Here is a 24660-nt window from a genome sequence, read left to right as displayed (position 1 = left end):
GGCCTTCGCTATATCCAGGCTAACTGCCAGGCCTTCCCCCTTGCTTTCAATAGCCGCCGCCCATCTATGTGTTAGGTATACCAGAAGATCACCTGCCGACCGTCCATGGCGAAACCCGTACTGTCGGTCGTTGATCAACTGGTGACCTTCTAGGTATACCAAAAGCTGGTGGCTAATTATGCTCTCCATGATTTTGATACTATATGCAGCATACTATTCAATTTGCTTGTGGGTATAATTCACAAGAACGTTTATAAAAATAGGAAGGTTGGATCCAGGGATGAGCTCGTTCATAGAAACATTTCACAAGTAAACATGCAATGATCCGAGCGGGGATCAAACTAGCTACACTCCGGTTGGTTAATAACCAAACACCTATTTTCCTATGTCCAAATTACCAATTTTCAATCGCAGTGTCATCCCAAAAGAGATTCGTATTAAATGAAGGATGTGACACCATCAAAATAAAACAATTAAGTATATTTTTAACATTGTTTTAATCAACTACTTCTTTGGTCATATCATTGGTTGGGAAATTCCAAATACTCATAATATGCTACGTATTCGAATATACAACGACAAGTCATTTTTAATTAGGAATAATTGGTAGTATCTCCATATATATACCAGTAGATATTACATGAATTAATTATAAATACTACTAAGTTTAATAATTTGAACTATTGGAATAATAATTAATAATTTTGTTTAATTAACACGTATTCCTCTATATTACATCAATCGATCTATATTACAATAGTCATCTGTATTCACATAAATAATACATACATTATAACAATGTTTACAAAACTTAACAGTTAATTATAATAATGTACAAAAATAACAAGATATGGGAATAAAAATTTATCTAAATCAAAGTAAGGCTAAGCCAATTAAAAATATTTAACTATTTACATTAAAATGTGAATAAAATAAAATATTTCGTTCTAAGGCTTGCTATTTGAATACCTAAATAAAATGGATATAAAACAATTGTTGTAAGTAATAATTATATAATTATTATTAATATAATACCAACGCACCGAATACTATTATTAATTTTCAATCCAAGAAAAGCCTTTCTTTCTTACAGTCTTTCAACCCGCTTTTCATTTTCAAATACTTATAAATATTTATATTCTAATATACAATGCCTTATGAGATCAGCTTACTTAATGACAGTTTTAAGAATACTTACATACATACCTATAACCAATATTTCTATCTATTTAATGACGAATTAGTTTAACATTTGGCATTCATTTTGCTCGCTAAGTTTGTTCTGAATAAGTCTTTGCACACACTAAGCAACCACCGTTGTAAAGGCGAGTGTTCACCGAACTGGTTAGTTGTAATATCTGGTGTACGAGGGTAGGCCTCAGAGTCGGTAGTCTCAGCTGCTCGCAGACAGGCCCAGGGGTTTGAGGTGCGGGGGAGCGTTGAATTGGGCTGGTGATGAACCGGACATGTTGTTGTTGTGGTCTCCGGAACGACTTGAGCCGTTCATCAGGCCACCCATCGCATTGCTGGTCTGTTAGAAGAAAAAAAGGAAATAATTTATTGATCTTATTTGGGCATTTTTCTGCGTTACCCAATAAACTCTTAACCTTCTCATGTATTACTCAAATATTATTATGGAATTACCATTAGAAAGGTAAAGGATGGTAAGCCATTCATTTAATATATTGCCATTTACAGTAGACGATGTTTTTTTTATGAGAAACAGTGACTAGCAAGATGTTTAACACCTGCGCAATTTTAACTGTCCACAGGATCATTCTTGAAATCAAAATTTCCTTACCAGTGGAGGCTTCTTTGCACAGGATGCCAGCTAGATTATGGGTACCACAACGGCGCCTACTTCTGCCGTAAATCAGTATTGTGTAAGCATTACTGAGTTTCGATCTGAAGGGGGCCGTAGCTAGTGATATTACCGGGCAAATGAGACTTAACATCTTATGTCTCAAGGTGACGAGCACAGTTGTAGTGCCCAGATTTATTGGGGTTTTTAAGAGTCCTAAGCGGCATTTCATTTTAATGGGCAGAGCGTATCAATTACCATCAGTGGAACGTCCTGCTCGTCTCGTCAGTTATTTTCATAAAACAATATATAAGCTCTCTTTGACATGTATTTATTTCTTACCGGTGGGGGAGGTATGTGGGTTGTCTGTCGCTTCAGATGAGATAGTGGTGGGGGATTGTACGCCATGTTGGCGAACACCAGCCTCTCTTCATAGTCGTACTCGCACAGAATCTTATTCTCACAGAGATAGAATCTGTCTCCCACGCAAAATCTGTAACAAAGAAGAAGACAAAACTTATTTCGTGAAATTTTTTTTTGTACAAGATTAAAATCAACAACCAAAAACTTGGTTTTTGAACTTTTCACATAAACACTTTTCACGTATTTTGAGGTTATGTGAAAAAAATGTGAAAAGTTGTACTTTTTTCCATAGGACTTGTACTTTTGCCGGAAATCGAGATAAACCTGTTTTTTACTCTAAAACACCCCCCTTTTCCACTTCCCGAACGCAGATCGCCCGTACTTTTATGATATATTATCTTAATTTCCCAATGGGTATCATCCTACTATTATTTTTTTCACTTTTTATCATTTTATAGGATTTAGCACTGGTCTAAAAGGACTGTATATGCGAGTTTTTTTAATTATATCAATCGAAGGATGGTAAGTGTCCCTGACATGACAATACAATACCGCTAAGGATTCCTGAAAAACCCATAATTCATTGATATCGCCATTGTACTTGTCATCTTAACACTCTGACAATAGACCAGTAGTTTCTTTTGCTACGGCGCCCTTCACATGAAAACACATTTAGTGCTATCGACAAAATCGCGACAAAGCCAACAGCCTTGAGGAATCGAAGGGAGCTTGGTTCCCTCTCTCGCCCAACATCGCAATGATGTTAATTCAGAATTAGAAGTATTTTTAATTTATTACAAACATATATAATATAACACAAAAATAAAAATTAACTATGTCGTGTTAAATAGTATTGGTTCAACAGTTAATAATTTTTCATACAATTTTTATGTGGACTGAATGATTAGCATGGCTTCAACTATAAGAGTTTGGGGTACATTGGTGTTTTTTTAACCGACTTCAAAGAAAAAAGGAGGAGGTTTTCAATTCGTCAGTATTTTTTTTTATTTTTGTTACCTCAAAACTTTTGACTGGGAGAACCGACTTTGATAATTCTTTTTTTATTTGAAAGTTCCCCGTTTTTGGAGTCCAAGATAGGCTTGTAACTAGTTATAGGTGAGATGTGGTTGAGTCGTGAGGAGGTGAGAGGCGTTCCAAAAATTACAATAATCGTAATTAGAATTAGATTGTATAACAATACGCAATTATTTTTATTCTTTTTAGTGCATATTATATCTATTGTTTTTGAAGTCGGTTGTTCTTTTGTTAAAAAATTTTTTTTCGCACTGTCTATTAAAGATAGAAATGTATAGAAAAAATGAATTTTCTTGCCATATTCTGTGGACACATAATTTTTTTTTTTGTAAAAATAAAAGCTTTATATCAAACGTTAAGAAATGGTTTTAATTATGCGAGATTTCTCGGGATAGCGGCCTTGATGTCATTTTCCTACAGTCATAATAAACAATTAGGTCGAAATTAGCTTGAACATACATTTCCTAAGTATCTGTTATGATTTTATTAGTCACTAACGGCCGTTCCCAATATACTATTTACAGATAGAGATAAATTACTACCTTCTATCTACTAAAGCTGTCAATAATCAGAACCTGTCCCAATATACCCGATAAGTCATTCTTAGTGCCAGTTCACTGTTGTAATTTCCATACAAACTTCTATCCCTGGTAAACTATACGTCGTCCCATTGACAGACAGCGCGTACGGATGAGTTACCATCGATAAGTTTATTGTGACAGAAAAGTCAACGATAGTTATGATTTTTTATCTCAAGTAGGCCACAACTGCAGATAGATTGAATATTGGGAATTGCCGTAACAGTCCACCAACTTTCATGCAATCTTTGTCGTCCAAATATAAACCTAAGATTGTTTATACTTCTAGATTCTTGGTGCTAGACAATCAATCAAAACAGGCCGGTTTTATTACTTTAGAGTGTCTGACAAGCTTAAAAAAAATTAATAATTATTCCCATTTACTGAATAGTTAATATTAATTTGAGTACCGGGAAGATTTAATTATGTCGACAAAATGTGTAATGCACTTCACGGTCTTTATTTGTGAACTAGTATTGGTGCTACGGTTGCGTTTATTAAAAAAAAATTCAATAAATACGACACGTGTTGCCCTATACGAGGAGAATCCATCCTCAGGAGAAGTTGACTCACTATGAGTCTCGAGCCAGAATTTTGCACTTAGGTTAACTAAAAAAATTGTATAATTAAATATTTATATAATAACAACATCCATGTTATGTAAAATAAAAAACAAAATAATATAAGTACTCAATAAGATCTATCGGAAATTTAGGGCTGACCTCACCATTAAGATGTTATCAGTACCTGACAGGGGTAGTAGAAACAACCGAAAAATGTCTTGGAAATAAAATTTACTGTCACCGTGGTAGAGGTCAACGTGAAGCAAGGAAACACGATAATGTCACGCGAGCAAACATCCCCCGATGGATCTAAACAAAAGGTATCTTGGAGTCGCCACTGGTCGCTGCTTGCCCGGAACCCGATGATAGCACCAAACCTTATCTACCCTCCTCTCTCTCCCCCCTCTCACCCTGCCCACACCCGCGTCTTCCCGCGTCGCCCTCCAACTCTTTTGTTTCACTTGTCACAAAAATTAAGCGCAATAGCTTGCTACAAATGTCTCTTTTTTAAAGGGCCAATTTCCACCGCAACTCAGTCGATTTCGCCGCTCTTAATTAACTTTATTTCCTGTTCTCTCCGTTCCCGACTTTTGTTTTTGGGGGTTGTCCTTTTTATTTTGCTATTTTTTGTCTGCAGTCGCGTAATGGAAAAGATGTAGAACGAAAATTTAATGACTGGTTTGAGGCAAGGCTTTGTGCGAGCCGCTTTTGTATCGCGACGGTTTTGGTGCGAAGTATGAAGTCTGTGTAATCGGACATGCTTTAATTACTTTTTACGGGGTGTTAATTATGAAATCTAATTTTATAGCAGTTTCTATTCGAAAGATTTCTTGACAGGGTGTTGCATAGATAATAATATACATGAAATGATTAAATATTGTATATTTTTTAAATTTCAATGAGTACGCAAGTCAAGGGGTCTGCTAGATTTTAAATTAACATTGTCAAGATCGTTTAGGTCTACTAACAAAAGACTATTTTTGCAACACCAAAAGATTTAAGCGTCGCTAATATGTTGGTCTCAGTGAGTCCTACATCTTTGTACCGTTTGGTGTCGAGACACTTGGCCCGAGGGCTCCAGAGGCGCGGAGAATGTTCAAAATACTATCTTCGCGCCTCAATAAGGCTACTGGATGTGTGTATATATAATATGGCCTGTATGATTATATTCTACTCGGTGTATTGGGCTGGACTTTAAATCCAAATAAATTTCCGAGATATATATTTATTTATATAATGAAAATGGTCTTTGTTTATGGCTCTTTCACGCCCACCACTGAACGTATCAACATGAAACTACCACCATTCAATGCGAAATTTATCCTAGATGGTTTATGGCTACTTATTTTTCGAATTCCAACGTCCCTTCCTTTTTAAATTCGCCCAGCGAAGCGGGTGGGAACGGCTAGTTAAATTATATAAACGTCAGTCATAGTCCGAGAGTGTGAAGTAAAGTATCAGACGAGAGGGCTCGAAGGTACGATTAGCGCCGCTGTTTGGTCCACTGGCTCCCCGCTCCCCGCTACCCGCTCCGCTACCCGCTGTCCGCCCGCGGCCGCGTCAGATTGCTACTAAATTATTTAGCCGTTTAGCGATATTCGCCGTGATATCTGCCGTTCGCTCGCCCCGATCGGACAGCCCGCAAATTGGATTCAGATTTCTGCCGGCATGGAAATTGATTTGCACGTGATATTTAATACCCGTTGCTTCATATTGTTGAGCAAATATGCACGTATCGAAATACCGTGTTAAGATAAAATTAAAATAGTTTTACGTCGAGTTTGATTTGGTTGTTCATTTGTAATTGAAATTACTAAGGTAACTAACATACACATCATAAATATGTTATGTTTAAAGTATAATATTAATAAATAATCAAATATCTTAAGTAAATTAAGCTTTATGTGAGTGATTATTTGTTTCCTTGCTGCAATTTATTGAAACGCTTTTTCACTAAACGCATATCCATTTGTCAATTATTTTTACACGCTTTTTATTAGCTTCAACTGTATCTGTTTGTAACCGACTCTTTTGGGCGCAATTTTGACCCACTTTAAACGGCGAGATTTCGTTCAAATTCGTAGATTTATCGAAGACCGATAAGAATACATTAATTTGATAAAATTATTCCATTTTTATTTTCTGTCTGTCTGTCGTCGATTAGGCAGGAATTGATGTTCATTTTAAATTTCAACCATTATCTTATCAACCAAAGCGTGTTTAGTTTTACTTTTAAAACTATTTTTATTGTCCTCTAATTTTAAATTTAGTTAATGGTGCATTAGATGGTGCCGGTGCCTAAGGCTTATTTTTTTTAAAGGTTTCTGTGTTTTCGTTTCGAAAAATTCTATGCCCGAAAAGGGCATATTTGATAAAAAACACAAATGGGTCATTGGATCTTTGAAAGATCAATTCTATTCTACTTGCGTTTATTTTAAAATGTAACTTTAATATCAGGAACAAGTTAGACTTGTGAATGCGAGTTGTGATAAAAATAGAATATAGAATCGAGCTGGGGTGTCACCCAAGTGACGTATAAACCATTTAGAGTTGCTTCAATCTAGCCGAGTTCTGTAATATTTAAGCCGACGAGGACCGGCGCAGATTGTTTCTCACATTCAACTGTATTAGAAGATATTTGTTCGTGAATTTGCAACTGAATGACCGGTTAAACAAGTTCAAAGAAATATACATGGGATGGGTGTTATAAAAAGGTTCTTTGGATATATTTTATTGTAATGATGTTCCTTATGGCAACGTTGTGGCAAAAGACCATTAATAAGCATACGCTTAGATAATTTATACATCTTGATAGAGTCTCTTGCTGTTAGACAACCGATGCAAACAGGCCAGGAATTACTACTACTACAGAAAAGCTACGTCTTATAATAACGATTTGTATGACAGTTTGTGTTAGTGTGCATGAATTGCTCAAAATAGAGGTTATTTGTATAAAACTTGGTATAAAGTTAAACCGAGAATATGCAAAATGTTGACAATATCGTTGACAACATTACCAATACAAAGATAATTCTGAAGTTTTCCGAGTGTCAAACAGCCTTGCAAATAAACGCGGTAAACGTTGTTAATTAAGGCTAGGAAGGCTCACAAGAACGTATATTATTTCGTATCGAACTTCTAGTACTTATTAGAGGTTTTCCGTTTATCTGTCATTCAATTCTTTGCATCATTCTGTTAGGCACTAATAGTATTCATATATCGATAAAATTTAATAAATAAAAGCTACAGAAATTGCGTCATAAAGCAGTAGCTGATAAAGGTTATATTTATATCAAAGCAAACGGTAGGGAGAGTATCGCTAACTTCATCAATAAGTTTGCTTTGAACGGGTAGATCATCGCTCAACGTTTGATAACCGAGTTGAGCGCGTCGGGAAATCAAAGGGGAATAACTGCTCTACAAATACTGTTCGCAAATAGAGACTATTTTTTTTATTTTGTTATATTTAGGCTGTATCCACATGTATGAATATTCTGTTAACTGACAAATTCATGGCAGCTTTATATATCACAGGCTGTTTGACAGCATTTACCTACCAGTGTAATCTTAGTTGGTGTTCCCATGCTGTCACATGCAAATATACAAAACAATCATATATCTCTCATCGTTAGAGCTGCGTTCATAACAAACGTTTTTATCTGACTTACTTTGCAAACTGTTCCCATTCGTAACATATTATATGAATAGTTATAGAGTAGAATATATAGTAGAACAAAACCTACTATATATATGGTATAGTATAGCTCATCGACGCAAATGTCAGTTTTTCACAAATTCTGCGGGAACCATGCAGTTTTCCGGGATAAAATGTAGCCCATGTCTTTTCCCAAGCTTAAGTCTATCGCTATACTAAAGTTCATCAAAATCGGTTCAGTAGCTCTGGTGTAAAAGCGTAACAAACAAACTTACATTCACATTTATAAAACTAGTAGGGATTACACTCAATAATAATGTGTCTTTCTATTGGTAACACAATTTTCAGAATCGGTTCAGTAAATCCAGAGATTACACCTATACCTACAACCTTACAAACTTTACCTCTTTATAATAATTCAGTATAGATAAATATACTAGCTTATACGACACCTGTTGTTAAACGTAAAACACACACAAAACAAAAAAAATATGTTATTACTTCGTCGCCATATTGTAATTAATATTTCAGAGTTATGTCAAATCTCACTTCACTTTTAATACTAAGCTAAATTTCAATTTATATTTTGGTAATTTCCGCCTCTTAATTCGTAGTATTTACGAGTACATCCTCTTTGGGACGCGTCGTCACTAAGATAGCCGCAATTCTCTATCCTAATGCACGAGGATTATAATAACAATAATTATAATCAAACCCCAGCCATAACAATTATAACCTCAAAATATTAGCTACACATGTAATATTCAAACTGAACCACAGCGAAAACAAAAACAATCAAAAGACCTTAAAAGCTTCCCTTTATTCTCAGGATTTCTTATGTAGCGGAAAATTTAATCGCGTTCTTTGTTTGTCCGTGATGTGAATATACCACACAAGTTCCCCGACACAATATACCTGTCTCTTTCGTTCGTCACATTATTAAGAATATTTTATCTCGCTCACAAAAGGAGTCTTGTATAAACTCTTGTTCAATATGTACGGCCCCGTTCAATTTTCACCGACAATCTTTTTCGACAGGTGAGAAAATTAGCTGAGTGCATCGCGTGAGCTATTTATTACTAAGACAATAGAATCACGTTTTAAACATCTCCATCACCAGTGGGAGGCTCCTTTGCACAGGATGCCGGCTAGATTATGGGTACCACAACGGCGCCTATTTCTGCCGTGAAGCAGTAATGTGTAAACATTACTGTGTTTCGGTCTGAAGGGCGCCGTAGCTAGTGAAATTACTGGGCAAATGAGACTTACCATCTTATGTCTCAAGGTGACGAGCGCAGTTGTTAGTGCCGCTCAGAATTTTTGGGCTTTTCAAGAATCCTGAGTGGCACTGCATTGAAATGGGTAGGGCGTATCAATTACCATTATCTGAACGCCCTGTTCGTCTCGTCCCTTATTTTCATAAAAAAAAAATCTCTGATGAACACTTTAATATCGCTATATTAAGAAAAATATTTATAGTTTTTAAAATATTTTTGGAAAATCATTGACTGGCAATCAAAGACTGGCTGTATTTTTAACAGTTTCATATCAATGGCAATATGAATGATTTGTAAGATTGTTAAGAAGAGATTTTTTTGTTCAGGTACGCTTCAGGTAACTGCAGTAAGCTCATATTAATTTTAAGACAAATTTTATTATTTTATAAGGTTTTTAATTTTTATTTACAGAGATCTCCAATCAAACTACTTGTCCTGATAACTGCTTCAGATGTCACCCAGACCTTAACATCACAAGTTTTTTTTTAGTTATAATGAAGTGATGAGCTGATATTCACCTAATGGTAATACACCATGCAGATTGCAATGGAAGACCAATCAGGAGTCTTGAAAAAAAATCTGAGTGGCATTACCATTGTTTAATTTGAGAAGTTGTTTGGCTTTTTAGAAATAGTCATCTGAGACTTAACCGAGATTAGCTATAAAATATTTATATACTTTATTTCAAATAAAATAATCAGTTTTTAATTTACATTTTACAAATTGTTACGAGACATTAGGTTCCAAAACCTCATTGCTTTCAAAATAGTTTGTATTGGTGTATGTATTTTGTAATATATACCTGTGATTGCACTGTTGACACGCGAAGCATTCCAGGTGATAGACATTACTGCGCGCGCGCATCACCATCTCGAATGCGGGGATCACCTTGTTGCATGCAGCGCAGTATCCGGTGTTGCCAAATAACCTGGTAATATGAAATAAACCATTAGTCCAACAATTAATATTAATTCAATGCTTAACACGACACACTTTCCAAAATTATAACAAAATTTTTAAAACGAATCTATATAAGTATCAAGGATACTTTAACAATTATTAAAAACTGCCTGATATTTAAATATTAGTCAATATGCCTTTGTAATGATTTTTGCTGAAATTTTGAGTTATAACCGATAAACAATCAATAAGAGGTATAACCATGTATATCTTGATTTAAACCATTAAAAATGGAAGCACTTACGGTCTTACAAATAAACTTATACCTGAGAATAAACCAAAAATATGCAAAATTTTGATTATTTTGCTGAAATCACTGTCGATACAATGATAATTCTGAAGTTTTCCGAATTTCAAGAATACTTGCAAATAATCGCGGGAAATTTTATACATTCGAATAAACCAATCGTAAAGCAAAATGTCTATTAGTAAACATTTTGCATATTCTTGGATTATTCTCAGGTATAACTTTATACCAAGTTTATTTGTAAGGCCATTTATGTATGCCACTGTAAAAGTTTCTATATGAACGTGTTCACATTTATCGATTTTTAGATGGTATATACAATAACTGCTAAAACACTTGCGATTCGAAATGTCTGCACAGACTGTCAACGAAAGCACTGCAATAAAAGTGGGTTCTACAAAATTTTAAATCCCTTCAACTTCGCTTCAATTCACTTGTTGAATGTCAACTGGTCTTACCCTCTCTAAACTTATCAATTTCAATGTTTCTATTTACATTTATTTTGTGACTAAATATATGATGAATATACCAGGATAGTATATGCGTTGTATATCTAGATACGTCATAATTTGCAAATGCAACTTGCATCTCTATCTCCGAAATCCAATCACGATTGTGTTGATATATGTATTTGTTGCATTATATATTGTTGAATCGAATTGAATAAAATCTTTTGAACATGTATCTTCGAATACAATTCTAATTTTAAGTTGACTTCAACTAAAATATCCGTATTTGAACCCGCTGTAAAGAAATATTACTAGTTGGTGAAATTAGTACCGTTTAAGACGCTTTTGAGAAAATTTTTACTTCTGCTTATTGAGTCTAAGACATAAGATTTGACGTCATCCTTATGGTAAATCATCAAGTATAACTATAATTTATGGCTTGAAGTACAGTTGTAATGCATGTACTAGTACTATATGATATGTTTATTGCCAATTATTTCACATTCTGTAGTTACAATTTGAACTTCAAAGATATCTGAATTTCGTTATAATATAACATCGTCGCAATCGAGACCACCCGTAGAAAAAAACCGTGTACGTTGATGTATATTTTTCAATTGATCTTTATAACAGACAGATTTAATAATATCTACACCGGATTCAAATTTACAAATGTCACCATCAGAATCAGCTTTAAAAACGTCATCATCGGACTCAACTTTAAAAACGTCACCATTGGAATCAACTTTAAAAACGTCATCATCGGACTTAACTTTAAAAACGTCATCATCGGACTCAACTTTAAAAACGTCACCATTGGAATCAACTTTAAAAACGTCATCATCGGACTCAACTTTAAAAACGTCACCATTGGAATCAACTTTAAAAACGTCATCATCGGACTTAACTTTAAAAACGTCATCATCGGACTCAACTTTAAAAACGTCACCATTGGAATCAACTTTAAAAACGTCATCATCGGACTTAACTTTAAAAACGTCATCATCGGACTCAACTTTAAAAATTTCATCATCGGATTCAACTTTAAAAAGTATCCAATGGGATTCATCATCAAATGTCATCAAAGGGCTTAACTTAAATGTGTACAAAGGCTTATTTATTATTATTTGGTGTGTTATCATCTCCCTCTAGTAGAAAAATTTATAATCCAGAATCCAAGTCTATTTTAACTTTCGAGCTACAAAGAAATTAGTAAAGTAATTTGTGATGTTTATTTTAATCAGCATCTATATAAGCTGATGAAACAGAACTTGAACAATTATCCGTGATGCTTCCTGGTGGATACAAAAACCTGGTTTCAACAACAGTACCTACCCTACACCTATCTGGTAAGTGTGGAAACATTGACGTGATAAGACTTATAGTTGAAGAGTAATTCTCACCTCAAGTAATCTCTCTTGCAGAGTATAAGATTGGCCCGAGTATAGAGAGTGTGGCCGACCTCTCCCAGCCTGCAGTCACAGCAGCCACACTTGAGACAGTCCTCATGCCACAGTTGATCGAGAGCCTTCAGCAGATATCGCTCTGTTATCACCTTGCTGCATCCCGCACAAATCTGTTTGAAAAACATAACAATCACTTAAAGAACATATCTTATATCTTTAAACGAGCAATTCTTGTATATTCTATAATCGGAAACTCTGAAACGGCTCCAACGATTTTCATAAAATTTAGTATACAGGGGATTTCGGGGGCGATACATCGATCTCGCTAGGTGTTAATTCTATAAATTGTAGTTGAGTTTGTTTTCATAAGAAACAGCTACAATAACATTAGAATAGAAAGGTAAATTTCGCCACTATATACAAGACTATAAAAGCTCAGATAGGATATTGGGTGATGCGGACAGCGGAAGACCCCAGATGTCCTTTTAGTTTTTTTTTTTTATTCTTAAAAATCCGAGCAAGGCTCGGTAGTCCGTATATTGGATTAATTCATTAATTTGCAAAATTTCTTTCACGTGTGTTATTTAGAAGGAAGTTTTTGATTTGTGTTCTAGTGTTTCACATCATGTACTTGTTTTTGCTGTATGATTATCTAGATACCTGCGTTTTTTTAAATATATCAAATTTTTATATTATATATTTACACAAAAACCCTTGTGGGTTTTTTATGATTTAGGTTGAAATGTTTTAGTAATTTTTTGCATCACTATTCGTAAATTTTATTAAAAAGAGTTTGAAAAATGATCTATTTGTGTTGATTTGAAGGATGGCAATAAGTTTCTTACCACTTCTTCACATTAAAGTACAATTACTATTCTAAGGTGGTGGTCAATGGCAAAATGGTAACTAGTGCCATTACTCATTCACTTTCAAGTACAACTTTTTCGATGGTGTGGCCGATAGTAAGGCGTATAACTGTGACATTATTCTTATCTACATACATAAATACAATAAATTAACAATTTCTGGTCAACAATTAAATATTTATGGATTTCCAAGACAACACTTATTAGCATTAATAATAATATGGCAGTAAAACATTAAAGGCATTTATTTTCTCAAAATTGATTCCTTTAGAATTCTTTTTGATGTCATTTCTAATGACTACTAGATACTACTACCGCTTCGGAAACAAATGGCTCTGAGAGAGAAGAAGCGGCGCAAGAAACTCTCCCAGCATTCTTTTTTTGCGCTCTTTTCAATAAAAATAAACAATATTGTACAATCATTTCTATCGCTATAAAATAATCACAATCTAGTCCCAGGCTGTCCGATCATTTAGATATTCAGCAGTGGAATAATAGGATTTACGAGAGAGCCATTTTTTTGTAAAACATTTAAATTTATTTATAGATATTGCCTGAACAGTGGCTGGGACTTTATTATAGAAGTGTATATATACATTTACCCTTAAAGCTTTTATGTATCTTATGAAGCCTACTAGAATTAGTTACAAGCAATCCCTTATTTCTAGTGTTATAATAATGAAAATCACTATAAAGTGCAAAAAGGTGACGATTTTTGTGAACGTATATTAAATTTTCATAAATGTACTGACAATGAACAGTCATAATATTTATTTCTTTAAATTTTTCTTTGAGAGTCCGTCTATAACCAAGCTGATATATAGCACGAACAGCAAATACTATATCAATGTCAGCAGCATGACCCCATAGTAAAATACCGTATGTCATTATCACCCGATGCTGTACCTGGGGTTGAGGCTGTGAAGCTGGCGTGGTGCTACTCTGTGCGGCCGCTGGTAGAGGAGAAGCTCGCGCCTCCTTGGTGACATCCATGGCGAGCATGTTCTGTGCTGGACTTCCCCTGCCGGCTCCTGCTACTGGTAATGTGCCGCCTGACTGTTGCGGCGTCCGCCTCTCGCACTACAAACAATAAACACTATTTATCACCCATTCTAGTATTTTAGATAGTTAGCTTGGAGTAATGGTTGTACAAGACCATAGATCATTTATACGTGTAGATAGACTATGACAGCTGTGAAAACGTCTCAAAAATTTACTTTAGAACTAACCTATATTTTGAGCAATTCACGCACCCTAACAGAAAGTGTTTGAAATCGCGAGTGTAAGACGTAGCTTGTAACGCACGCTAAACTAAAATTCGTGTTTTTATCGATTGTCTAACAGCAAAAGACTATCTAGACGTTTAAATTATCTAAATACAAGACAATAATTTAAGGGGTTCACAGTAATTTCTAAATAGTTTATAATATTTTCCAAACACAGTATATTTTCGCTTACACTGCGCTGCTCTATTTAATTAATTTCGATAATAAAAAACGACCTCACCATTCAAGCGATTAATGAAACACCACAAATGTGCCTTTAAATAGTGAAAAAATCTTAACAAAAACTATAATTTAGATCAGTCCAATGAAAACCAGTCCCATAGTAATAATAGAGTGAGGCACGAGGTATCGCCGAACAGCGCGGCCGTCTCGGTTAATTAACACTTGAAATACAAACATTTTTCAATTAATTCTCCGACAGTAGCCATGCACAGGTGCACCAACTATTTATTTAATTATCAACCCCTGCAATGATTTAATACAACTGTTTATTATTTGAAACACACGGGCTGTTTCTCTACAATGTTATTTATTAACACGACTTTTTGCAGAGAGATTTAATGATTTTGTTTTTAACTTTTGCAGCAGAATGCTATTATTAAAACTGATATGAATTAGCTTAATTATTGAACTTTGAAATTTGTCCAAACACTATGTGACAGTTAGAGGAATAAAATCGGTTACTGATTTACATTCGCTTCTTATTATCGTCTAAATACTTTTAATAATTTAATCTATCATAATTTTTTTAATTTTTTTTAAGTAAAAATATCTATAGTATCGTTGTGAAACAAAAGTGAAACAAAAAAGCACGACAATAAAAAGAGACGGACACAAAAATTCATAATATTTGATATGGGAGAAAATGTGATAGGAAGCATTATACAGTTTTTTGGTACCAGGCGATCATAGTTCGAGAAGAGATTGTCTTATGTATGACGCAAGTGTATCTTAATATATTCTAACGTCATGCGCAAGACGTATTACTACATAGACACCAGGAGAACATAAATATAGTAGCGATGATAGTAATGTCTTTCATAGCGGTTGAAATCATGTGTCATCATAGCAACATGTACCAGGACTTCATATGCAGCTTAGAGGTTCATGCACAATGCAGGTTGCACTTCTGACATGTGTACTTTAGACGCGAGCAATTTTTTTTTATTCCAAAACACTTAAAGTAGATTATAATAAGTCTCACATAAGTTTAAATATCGAACATGAAAGAGTTCGTCTATTATCTATATCTACTTGGTATTCGATATTTGAAAAGCTGTCATCGTATTTGCGTTCTTTCGTTTCTAGTTCAAACGGCTATTAAGAACAAGCCGCCAACACAATATGAAGCATTGTGCGCGTGACGAATGGTCCTAGCTTACCATTTTTGTATGTTTTTGAGAACGGATCGACGGCCATAAATAATAGGCACGGATATTGGACGGAAGTATGCCGTTTACTTGAATCGTGTCACTGATTGTTTGTACTATGTACCCTATCCGTTTTGTTGTACATTTAAATGAATAACAGCGCGAATCGATTCATTGAAAACGTTCCAGGCAGATTAGATTTTATTATTATCACAGTTTATGAATAGTCCAAGAGCCAACAATTCTTTTTGCAAGGATTTTCGTGCCTTGCATAGCCACTTTTTTGAATCAATTACCGACTGCAATTTTTTCGAACTGATACAAGTCAGGGACCGTCAAGTATAGAGCATATAAAAGTCGGCAACGCGTCTCCTGGCCCCTGGCTTTTCGGATGTCCATGGGCGGCTGCCTCAATCACGTATAGGTTGGATGAAGGCAGCGCAGGACCGATGTTCATGGCGATCGTTGAAGGAGATCTTTGTTCGTTAAAAAAAAATTACAATACTGCTTGAATAAATTTGAAAAACGTTAGGTAACCAATTGTGTACAACAATGAGTGTTAAGTGTGAAATTGTCGTGTAACTGTTATTTTAAAACTATTATTTAATATTATTAATAAGTGATTATAAGTGAAGCTGTCGGAAAGAAACGGCAGATTAATTGATAATTTGTTAATTTCTAATCTAATTGTCAATGTACTCGGAAACTCTTCTAAATGTTTTTTTTAATTCAAAACTAAAACATTGATGCATCTACTTTATTCAATAACTGTTGAAGTTTTTTTTTTAATAATTTATATTTAATTTTTAACTTACTCGTGTCATTGAATAATATTAAATATATTACATTTAAAATAATTTGTAAAACTATGAAGCTGTAAATTTTGACTTATGGACGCGTTCTCAAAACAGAGAGGTATCGAATCGCACTACTACACTGAAACCGCTCAAACACATACACGTACTTAAAGTTAATTGCGGGAATCAAATGAATTTGATACTTTAGCAAGTTTGAATTTAATATTTTTAATACCAATGTATATTTGATAATTGGTTGAGGTATTCGTTTAGTAGTTAAATATTAGAATTTTAGATGGCAATTCTGTCGCATAACGTCGTGTGCAGTAAACGCAGTTTTTTTTAAATCCAAGATGGCCGCCGCGTAAATTATGATTTCAACAATATGGGTATCGTATCCGAGGTTATCGAGGGTGCAGAGAACAATTAGATAGGTCTTTCAAAATAAAATTTTGACATAAATGACACCCACGAAGAAAATTTTGTAGATTTCATAGGCGCCATGAAAATGACACCCATGATAAGAAATTGGTAAATTTCATAGTCGCCATCTTGAATTTTTATTTTGACCCGATATTCAATATTGTTTACCCCAAAAACCATGAAAATGACACCCATGTAAAGAAGTTAGTAAGTTTCATAGGCTTTTATGTAAAAGGCATTAATTATATTCTCAAAATTGATTCCTTTAGAATTCTTTTTGATGTCATTTCTAATGACTACTAGATACTACTAGCGCTTCGGAAACAAATGGTGCTCTGAGAGAGCAGAAGCGGTACAAGAAACTCTCCCAGCATTCTTTTTTGGCGCTCTCTTCAATAAAAATATAGAATATTGTACAGTCATTTTTATCGCTATAAAATAATCACAATCTAGTCCCAGGCTGTCCGATCATTTAGATATTCAGCAGTGGAGTAATAGGATTTACGACAGAGCCATTTTTTTATAAAACATTTAAATTTATTTATGTATATGTGTATAGAACATCATTGGGTTTTATAGCTGATTTATTGATGTCTTATGGATATCTTTTATTTTGTTTAAAATGTCAAAGTTATGACTTATCTCGTATTTATTCAAACCTATATTGTTATTAGTAATAAGATTTCTGTATTTTTGAACCAAATTAAGTTTTTAATTAATGATTAATATTATTAAAAAAACATGAAGAGAAGTTGGTAAATTTCATCGGCGCCATCTTGGATTTCGATTTTGATCCGATATTCGTTATTGTTGACCCCGAAAACCATGAAAGTGACACCCATGAAGAGATGTTAGTAAATTTCATCGGCGCCATCTTGGATTTCGATTTTGACCCGATATTCGTTATGGTTGACCCCGAAAACCATGAAAATGACACCCATTAAGAGAAGTTGGTAATTTGCATAGACCATTGCGCCATCTTGGATTTCGATTAGACCTTAGATCCACCACCTTAGATCAACTTATAAATCACAAATTCTTCAAAAAAATACAGAAACATAATTTATTGAAAATCTGACTGCGTACTAAATATGTAAAGTATCAAAGACAGTATTGTATAGCTTATAAAAAATATTCATGTTCGTACAGCGATCTTTCCGAGTACGAGCTGCTGCTTACAACCGACACAGAGTCTACCCACGATGGCGGCCGAGCGCAGACTGAGGTTATTTCGAAAGATCTTTCTGTACAATGCGTACGGAGTGACAAAATAAAATAACCCTTAATACCACACTTTAAAGCACATGCTTATCAGAAATATATATGAATTTTAGACCCTTCTTTTTATTTTTTTCTGAGATTATTTATTAGATATTCATTAATTTATTTCCCGTGTTTTTGAAAATATTATATCTGCTTTCCTAACATAATTTTTAAGAGCCAAAATTGTGTAAGTGGTAGCAGAAAACTGATCCTGAATGAAGCCCCATTTCGTCAATTTTGTGTGAAGAGGTAACGGATAATCGTTTTTACGACATAAAATATCAAAATTTCAAAGCAAACATTTCCCGCTAATTGGATATAAAGAAGTAATCTATTTGTGTAAATTTTTAGTTTTGTTAGACTTAGTTTAATTTCATCACAAACTCTACCGAAATATATCTTATTTTTGTCGGATTCGTAAACGCGTCCTTAAAGAGTGGAAATAAATTTCTGTAAAGTGCTGGTAAGTGGTAAAAAGTATAACTTTTGATATTCATAAGTGTTATTTATTTGACCTGATTGAATAAAATGATTTTAATTACGCTCTGTAAATTAGTGAAGCCAATCTGCTTTCACGCATCCTCTTAACTTGACTCCAATTCACTTCAATAACATCTTCTTTAACAATAAAATACATTAGTTAAAACAATTTCATTATGACATTTGAATTGCTTTTATGCAAATATAAACACTTTTATAATAAAGTCCCAGCCACTGTTCAGGCATTATCTATAAATAAATTTGGATCTTTCATTAAAAAATGGCTCTGTCGTAGATCCTACTAGTCCACAGCTGAATATCTAAGTGATCCGACAGCCTGGGACTAGATTATGATTATTTTATAGAAATAGCTTAATAATTTGATTAAAAATTGCGCAAAAAAATTGCTAGGAGAGTTTCTTGTGTCGCTTCTTTTCTCTCAGATCGCCATTTGTTTCCGAATCGGTAGGACTGTCTAATACATTAGGAATGACATCAAAAAGAATTCTAAACGAATCAATTTTGAGAAAAAAAATAAATGCCATTGTATAATCCAAGCGGGTGAAATTAAACGACATTGACGTGATCCTCGAACCGGCGCGGTTTATTCCATTTCAGCGTCAGTTAAATACTAATACGTGCGTATTGAGTCTCGAAAGTCACAGCTAATGGAAGGCGTGAGGTTTTTTTGTGTCTAATCTGGAATGGTGGAATTCGCTACGGATTGTTTTCGAGTGCAGTGACGTGTTGCTGTCACGGCCTCGTAATTATTCACGAGGGCCTGCTTGATAGTTATCACTGCTTTCTGCTTGACTTTTGTTGATCGGAGTATCGATTTAACGGGTATTAGAGTTAGTGAAAGAAATGTATAATGTAATACATTTTTGTCTGCAGTCTCCTTTACTATTTGATAAATATTTCAAAATAGAATTATTTGAATAGGTATAATCTCTTATTAAAATAATGTTTATCACAAAAAAAGAACAGAAAATCAATATTTGATATATAGATGACTTAGATTTGCAGCTTTAAAATTATCTTTATGGCCCTGTGTTGAAACCTTTTTGTGTTTATGATTTGCCAGTGGGAGGCTCCTATGCACAGGATGCTGGATAGATTATGGGTACCACACCGGCACCTATTTCTGCCGTGAAGCAATAATGTGTAAAAATTACTGTTTCGGTCCGAAGGGCACCGTAGTTAGTGAAATTACTGGGCAATTGGCAGACTTAACATCTTACGTCACAAGGTGACGAGCGCAATTGTAGTGCCGCTCAGTATTTTTGGGCTTTTCAAGAATCCTGAGCGGCACTGCTTTGTAATGGGCAGGACGTACCAATTACCATCATCTGAACGTTCTGCTCGTCTTGTCTCGTATTTTCATAAGAAAAAAATGATTGAAACGAATCAATTTATAAATAAATGCGTCTTTACATCAACAGAGCACAGTTCACGCAATAATAATGCAACTATTTGCAGAGCAGATTAGTTTTGTGGAAACTTAATTGAAGGATGTTCCGTGGCTCCCCCCCAGGGTATTCTCACTGACCGTTGCATCTGATATTAATGATTAACTCAGATGCGGTCGGAGACCAATTACCAGCCACCACCACTCCAAATTAGAAACTATTTTCACCCATTAGCGGCCAACTTCATAATCAATTACACGCTAAAATTTCACAGCGCTGTTTCGGGAGCTTGGTGTTTGGATAATCGGAGTTTGTGGTCCCTCTGTGAGCTATTACGCAGCCATACTGGCCATAAAGGTTTTTGTTTCGGAAATTTTAATGCACGTTTCGAATGCAGTTAAATGCATTAGGGCACAGAGATACGCTCCGATGGATAATGCCCTCTTTGATACGTAAATGCAATTGTTAACGTTGAGAATGTTGCAGATTTAATATTTCATCCAAATTACAGTTCAGTTATATGTCTTTAGTAAAACTAATTAGTTCACTTTGCAAAAGTTAGCAGTACTTTAAATTTTTATACTATCTGTACATGTAATACAATCGAAATGCATATTATTAAAAATAAATATGTCTCTTCGAAGTTATAATTACTACAACAACAATGGATTATATTTGTCCGAAAATAAAAGTAATTTTTTTATTTAAAGCGTAATCGTAATTTGCCCGTAAGTTGCTTGCAAGAAAATGTTTTTTTTTTGTGTGAGTGTGAGTTGTGGTAGTCCCCTACTATCTAGCTATGTGTAATATATCCTTTTACATGGCAAGGAGGCTCATATTGCTTGCTGTGTGGTTTTCAAAAAAGTACTTTCAGTGTTTGTGTCTGATTATCTGCTTGTGTGTATCTGAATAAGTTTAATTCGAATTCGGACAACACATATGTTAAATATTATCAAGCTAGATGCGGACAAAGTTAGAGCTTCCGGGACGATACAATATAGGTTCCTTCAAAAAAAGCGCGTACACCTTCCTGAAAGGCCGGCAACGCTCCTGTGATTCCACTGGTGTTGCAAGAGAATGTGGGCGGCGGTGATCACTTAACACTCGGTGACCCGTATGCTCATTTGTCCTCCTTTTCCACAAAAAAAAAGTATTTTTGCTTTATAGCTTATACATGTGCGAAATTGCGGACAACAGCTAGTTGAACAAAAACTGTTATTAAAAAAGATTACAACATTAGATTATTTTTATGCGATCATTACAAAATATTCAAGTTATTTATCCAATTGATTTTAGTTTTCTTTAGTGTTAATTCCGCCAATATTTGTCTTTAAAAAATTCGACACGGGTTTCGCCTCTACACAAAGCATCCTCAGGACTCTATTGACTCGCCAAATTCTGCCACGAGACTGGGCCTAATTATCGTAACTCAAATCATTTGGATACTTATGGATTTCCGCAAAGTAACGCCTACTTCAAGAAATTTTCTTACAAGTTATTTTTTAATAGAATAGAATAGAAATAACTTTATCAGCAATATAATGAAATTGACTTCTAGACATTTATCAGATTTATCTACGACAAAAAATTAAAAAACACACAACAAACTCTCGCCGAATTGTAACTAATATTTTGTACATACAAATTGTAACTTTAATTTATATGTTTACTTGCTGACTTGACAGACGTTGTTCTGAAGATAATTAAAAAAATACTGTTTTATAGGAATTTGCCAATAATATTTGAAAACATCAATAATTATTTCGTAAAAGATGCTCCTGTTGTTATAGTGAAATTCTTTCACAGCGGAACTGTCAAACCATGCGTCACTAAATTCTCTCATAGAAAAAATGTCCACACAAAACAAATATTGAAAATAAAAATAATTATGGGTCCCAAATTGAAATAAAAAGTATCCTATCTCTCAAGTTGGACCTAACTGCACTCCATGAAGTAATCCCCATTAAAATCCGTTCATTAGTTTAGGAGTCCATTGCGGATAAACAACATATCACGTAATTCATATATCCTTATTGAAGAATTCTCATTCATTCATTCATTCATCAACTTATATTACTTTTAATATTATAGTGTGCATAAATATTTTGTAGAAGGATACTAATTAGATTAAGTGCACTCAGCTAATCATAATTCATCAGCGAGATTAAGGAATTAATGAGACGGGGGTTGAGTCGTCACTTGCCTGGGCAGAAAACAATATGGCCGCACCTGCGAAACGGAGTTACGGAGACTGTACCAACTATGAAAACTACTAATGTAAATGAAATTAAAAGATGAAAATAATTAAACTAGGATGTTGTTAAATAAAAAAAAATACCAGTATCTACTATTTTCTTCAATTCTTAAGTTATGCACTTTTACATAAATTTGATATGGCATAAATAAAAAAAGTTGCATTTAAAATATTTAAAGGTTTATTATATGATGATATTACCTAGTGATGAAATGAAATGCTGGGACACATAGTCAAAGAGTACCTAACTGCAACGGTAAAAGTTAAAAAACAAATATTTCAAAGTTTCTCGTCAATATAATATAAAAAAATATATTAATACAAAATGTTTCAAAGAAAACATACTTCAAAACATATTTTATATTTCAATAATGTTTAAAACAAAAACCTTTATAATAATGAAAACCTCGCTAGCGAACCAAATAAATGAATAAATTAAAAATTAAAAAACAAATTATAATGTTTATGTAGAGCATACTCCAGTGTGGTAGCATTAAGCGGCACTTATTTAGCAGATTGCTTCCGTGAGTTGTTCTTTAATCTAGCAATGGCTGGAGCGCGTCAACCGAGCCATTCCTTTCGCACCCTCTCTTTCTGAGTACCTACAGCATCCCTTAACCATTCTCCTACGCTATTGTTACAAACCATCTCATGCATATCAACGTATACAATCACAGAAAAGTTCTGAGAATCGTTTAAGGCTAATGTAAGCCATTACTTAAGTAAGAAATTTGCTAGTTGCACATTACTTAATCTGCTAAAATGGACGCTTTTAAACTTATTTGAAAAAAAAATCGTTACAGGTTGCTAAATGAATACGTGAATTATCACGAGTTAGTTTTTAATAGAGCAATCTTTAAACTGATGAAACGAAAAAAATTGTTTGTACTTTTTCTAATTTTTGCTCAGGTTCTGAAGAGCGGTCATTGAAAAAAATTGAATTTCGTCATGGATTTATTTTATATAATAGCGTTCAACATTTTACAAAAACATATGATATGGAGTCATAAATAAGATAATTTATAATATCACTATTGTGTTATATATTATTAGTGTAGAATATTCCACATTTAACGAGTTATTGAAGTAAAATGCATTTGGCACTTATTACATTTTAATTCTGCGAAGTACACCATCGTCCCGATCACGATACGCGAAAGTTAGCCGAGTGTTTGTTTCGAAATCTAAAGTGTAATAGAAATTACTGAGTGGTTTTTATTCGTTCGCAAAGGAAGCTGTTTAAACGCCCTGTCGTAAAGCTGTGTCCTCTTCCAACTCAATAGTTTATACCTCAATATTCTTAACTTTAGTATTATTTAGATTTTTTTGTATATTAGTAATTACTTATGTCATTGTTTAATAATTTAATCTGCACATTCTTTGATTCATGCATCTCATTTTAATTTTGAAATCCTCATTATTTTCAAGACGGGGAGTATGTATCTATACAAATTAATAGCATGAAGTTCGTATTGCAAGTATGATATTGCTTTCTACAAATGGACCTGAAATACATCACCAAACATATTGAATTACCTAGCGGCAGCCTCGCCCGCGCAATGATAAAACGGATTTCAAACATTAATACGCTCAAACATAATCACGGATGACCGCATAATCAAGTTAGCTGCTATTCGGTTAAACCCCTATCGGGTAATCTGGCCTATTGTCTGAATGTCGTCGTCCTGATCATAGGGGCTGATTATTGTCGCAATTTCATGTTCATTGTTTTGAGGTGTCTCCTGTAATACTCTTTAAGGAACGTAATGCTATCCCACAACCCTGTCTCCCAATAAACCGTAAAGTGTTAGCATACATAAATGTTTATCACCCGAATTTCTGCAAAGATAACCCCGAACATTATTATAAGTACCTTCCGTAAGGATAACTCTCTTAAAGCCCCATGTGGAAAAAGCAATACCGTGTCTTTACTTTAAGATAAAAGTTTGGCTTGGCTATCCGTTAGATGCAACTGAAAGAACAAATAAGTGAATAGAAGCAGTGTCAAAACTGCCAAAACAAAACTATAAAGTTTGCTTTATAACCGACGCTATCTCTATCTATTTGCGATGTCGAACTCAATTTGGATTAGATACTTTCTTTATTGACGAGCCAGCGATGCAAACGGAAATCTTTGTATGATATAAACGCATGATATAAGGTCAATCATTTGAACTT

At 34.2% G+C, this 24660-nt stretch overlaps 1 protein-coding gene across 1 annotated transcript in view; it reads right to left on the bottom strand.

Moving 5' to 3' along the window:
* Nucleotides 1-478: 478 nt before the first annotated feature.
* The window catches only part of LOC126970665 (LIM domain only protein 3), a 94026-nt gene continuing 69844 nt past the window's right edge, over nt 479-24660 (bottom strand). The window contains exons 2-6 of the mRNA XM_050816752.1: nt 14107-14280; nt 12332-12504; nt 10075-10200; nt 2144-2294; nt 479-1531 (exon numbers count right to left, since the gene is read on the bottom strand). Coding sequence (XP_050672709.1) covers nt 1394-1531; nt 2144-2294; nt 10075-10200; nt 12332-12504; nt 14107-14280 — 762 coding nt within the window. The 3' untranslated portion in view covers nt 479-1393. The remainder of the gene's footprint in view (nt 1532-2143; nt 2295-10074; nt 10201-12331; nt 12505-14106; nt 14281-24660) is intronic.

This window comes from Leptidea sinapis, chromosome 21, assembly GCF_905404315.1.
Source record: "Leptidea sinapis chromosome 21, ilLepSina1.1, whole genome shotgun sequence".
Taxonomy (NCBI): Eukaryota; Metazoa; Arthropoda; class Insecta; order Lepidoptera; family Pieridae; genus Leptidea; species Leptidea sinapis.
The sequence above is the reverse complement of the archived record's forward strand: the minus strand, read 5'-3'. Positions and strand labels throughout refer to the sequence as shown.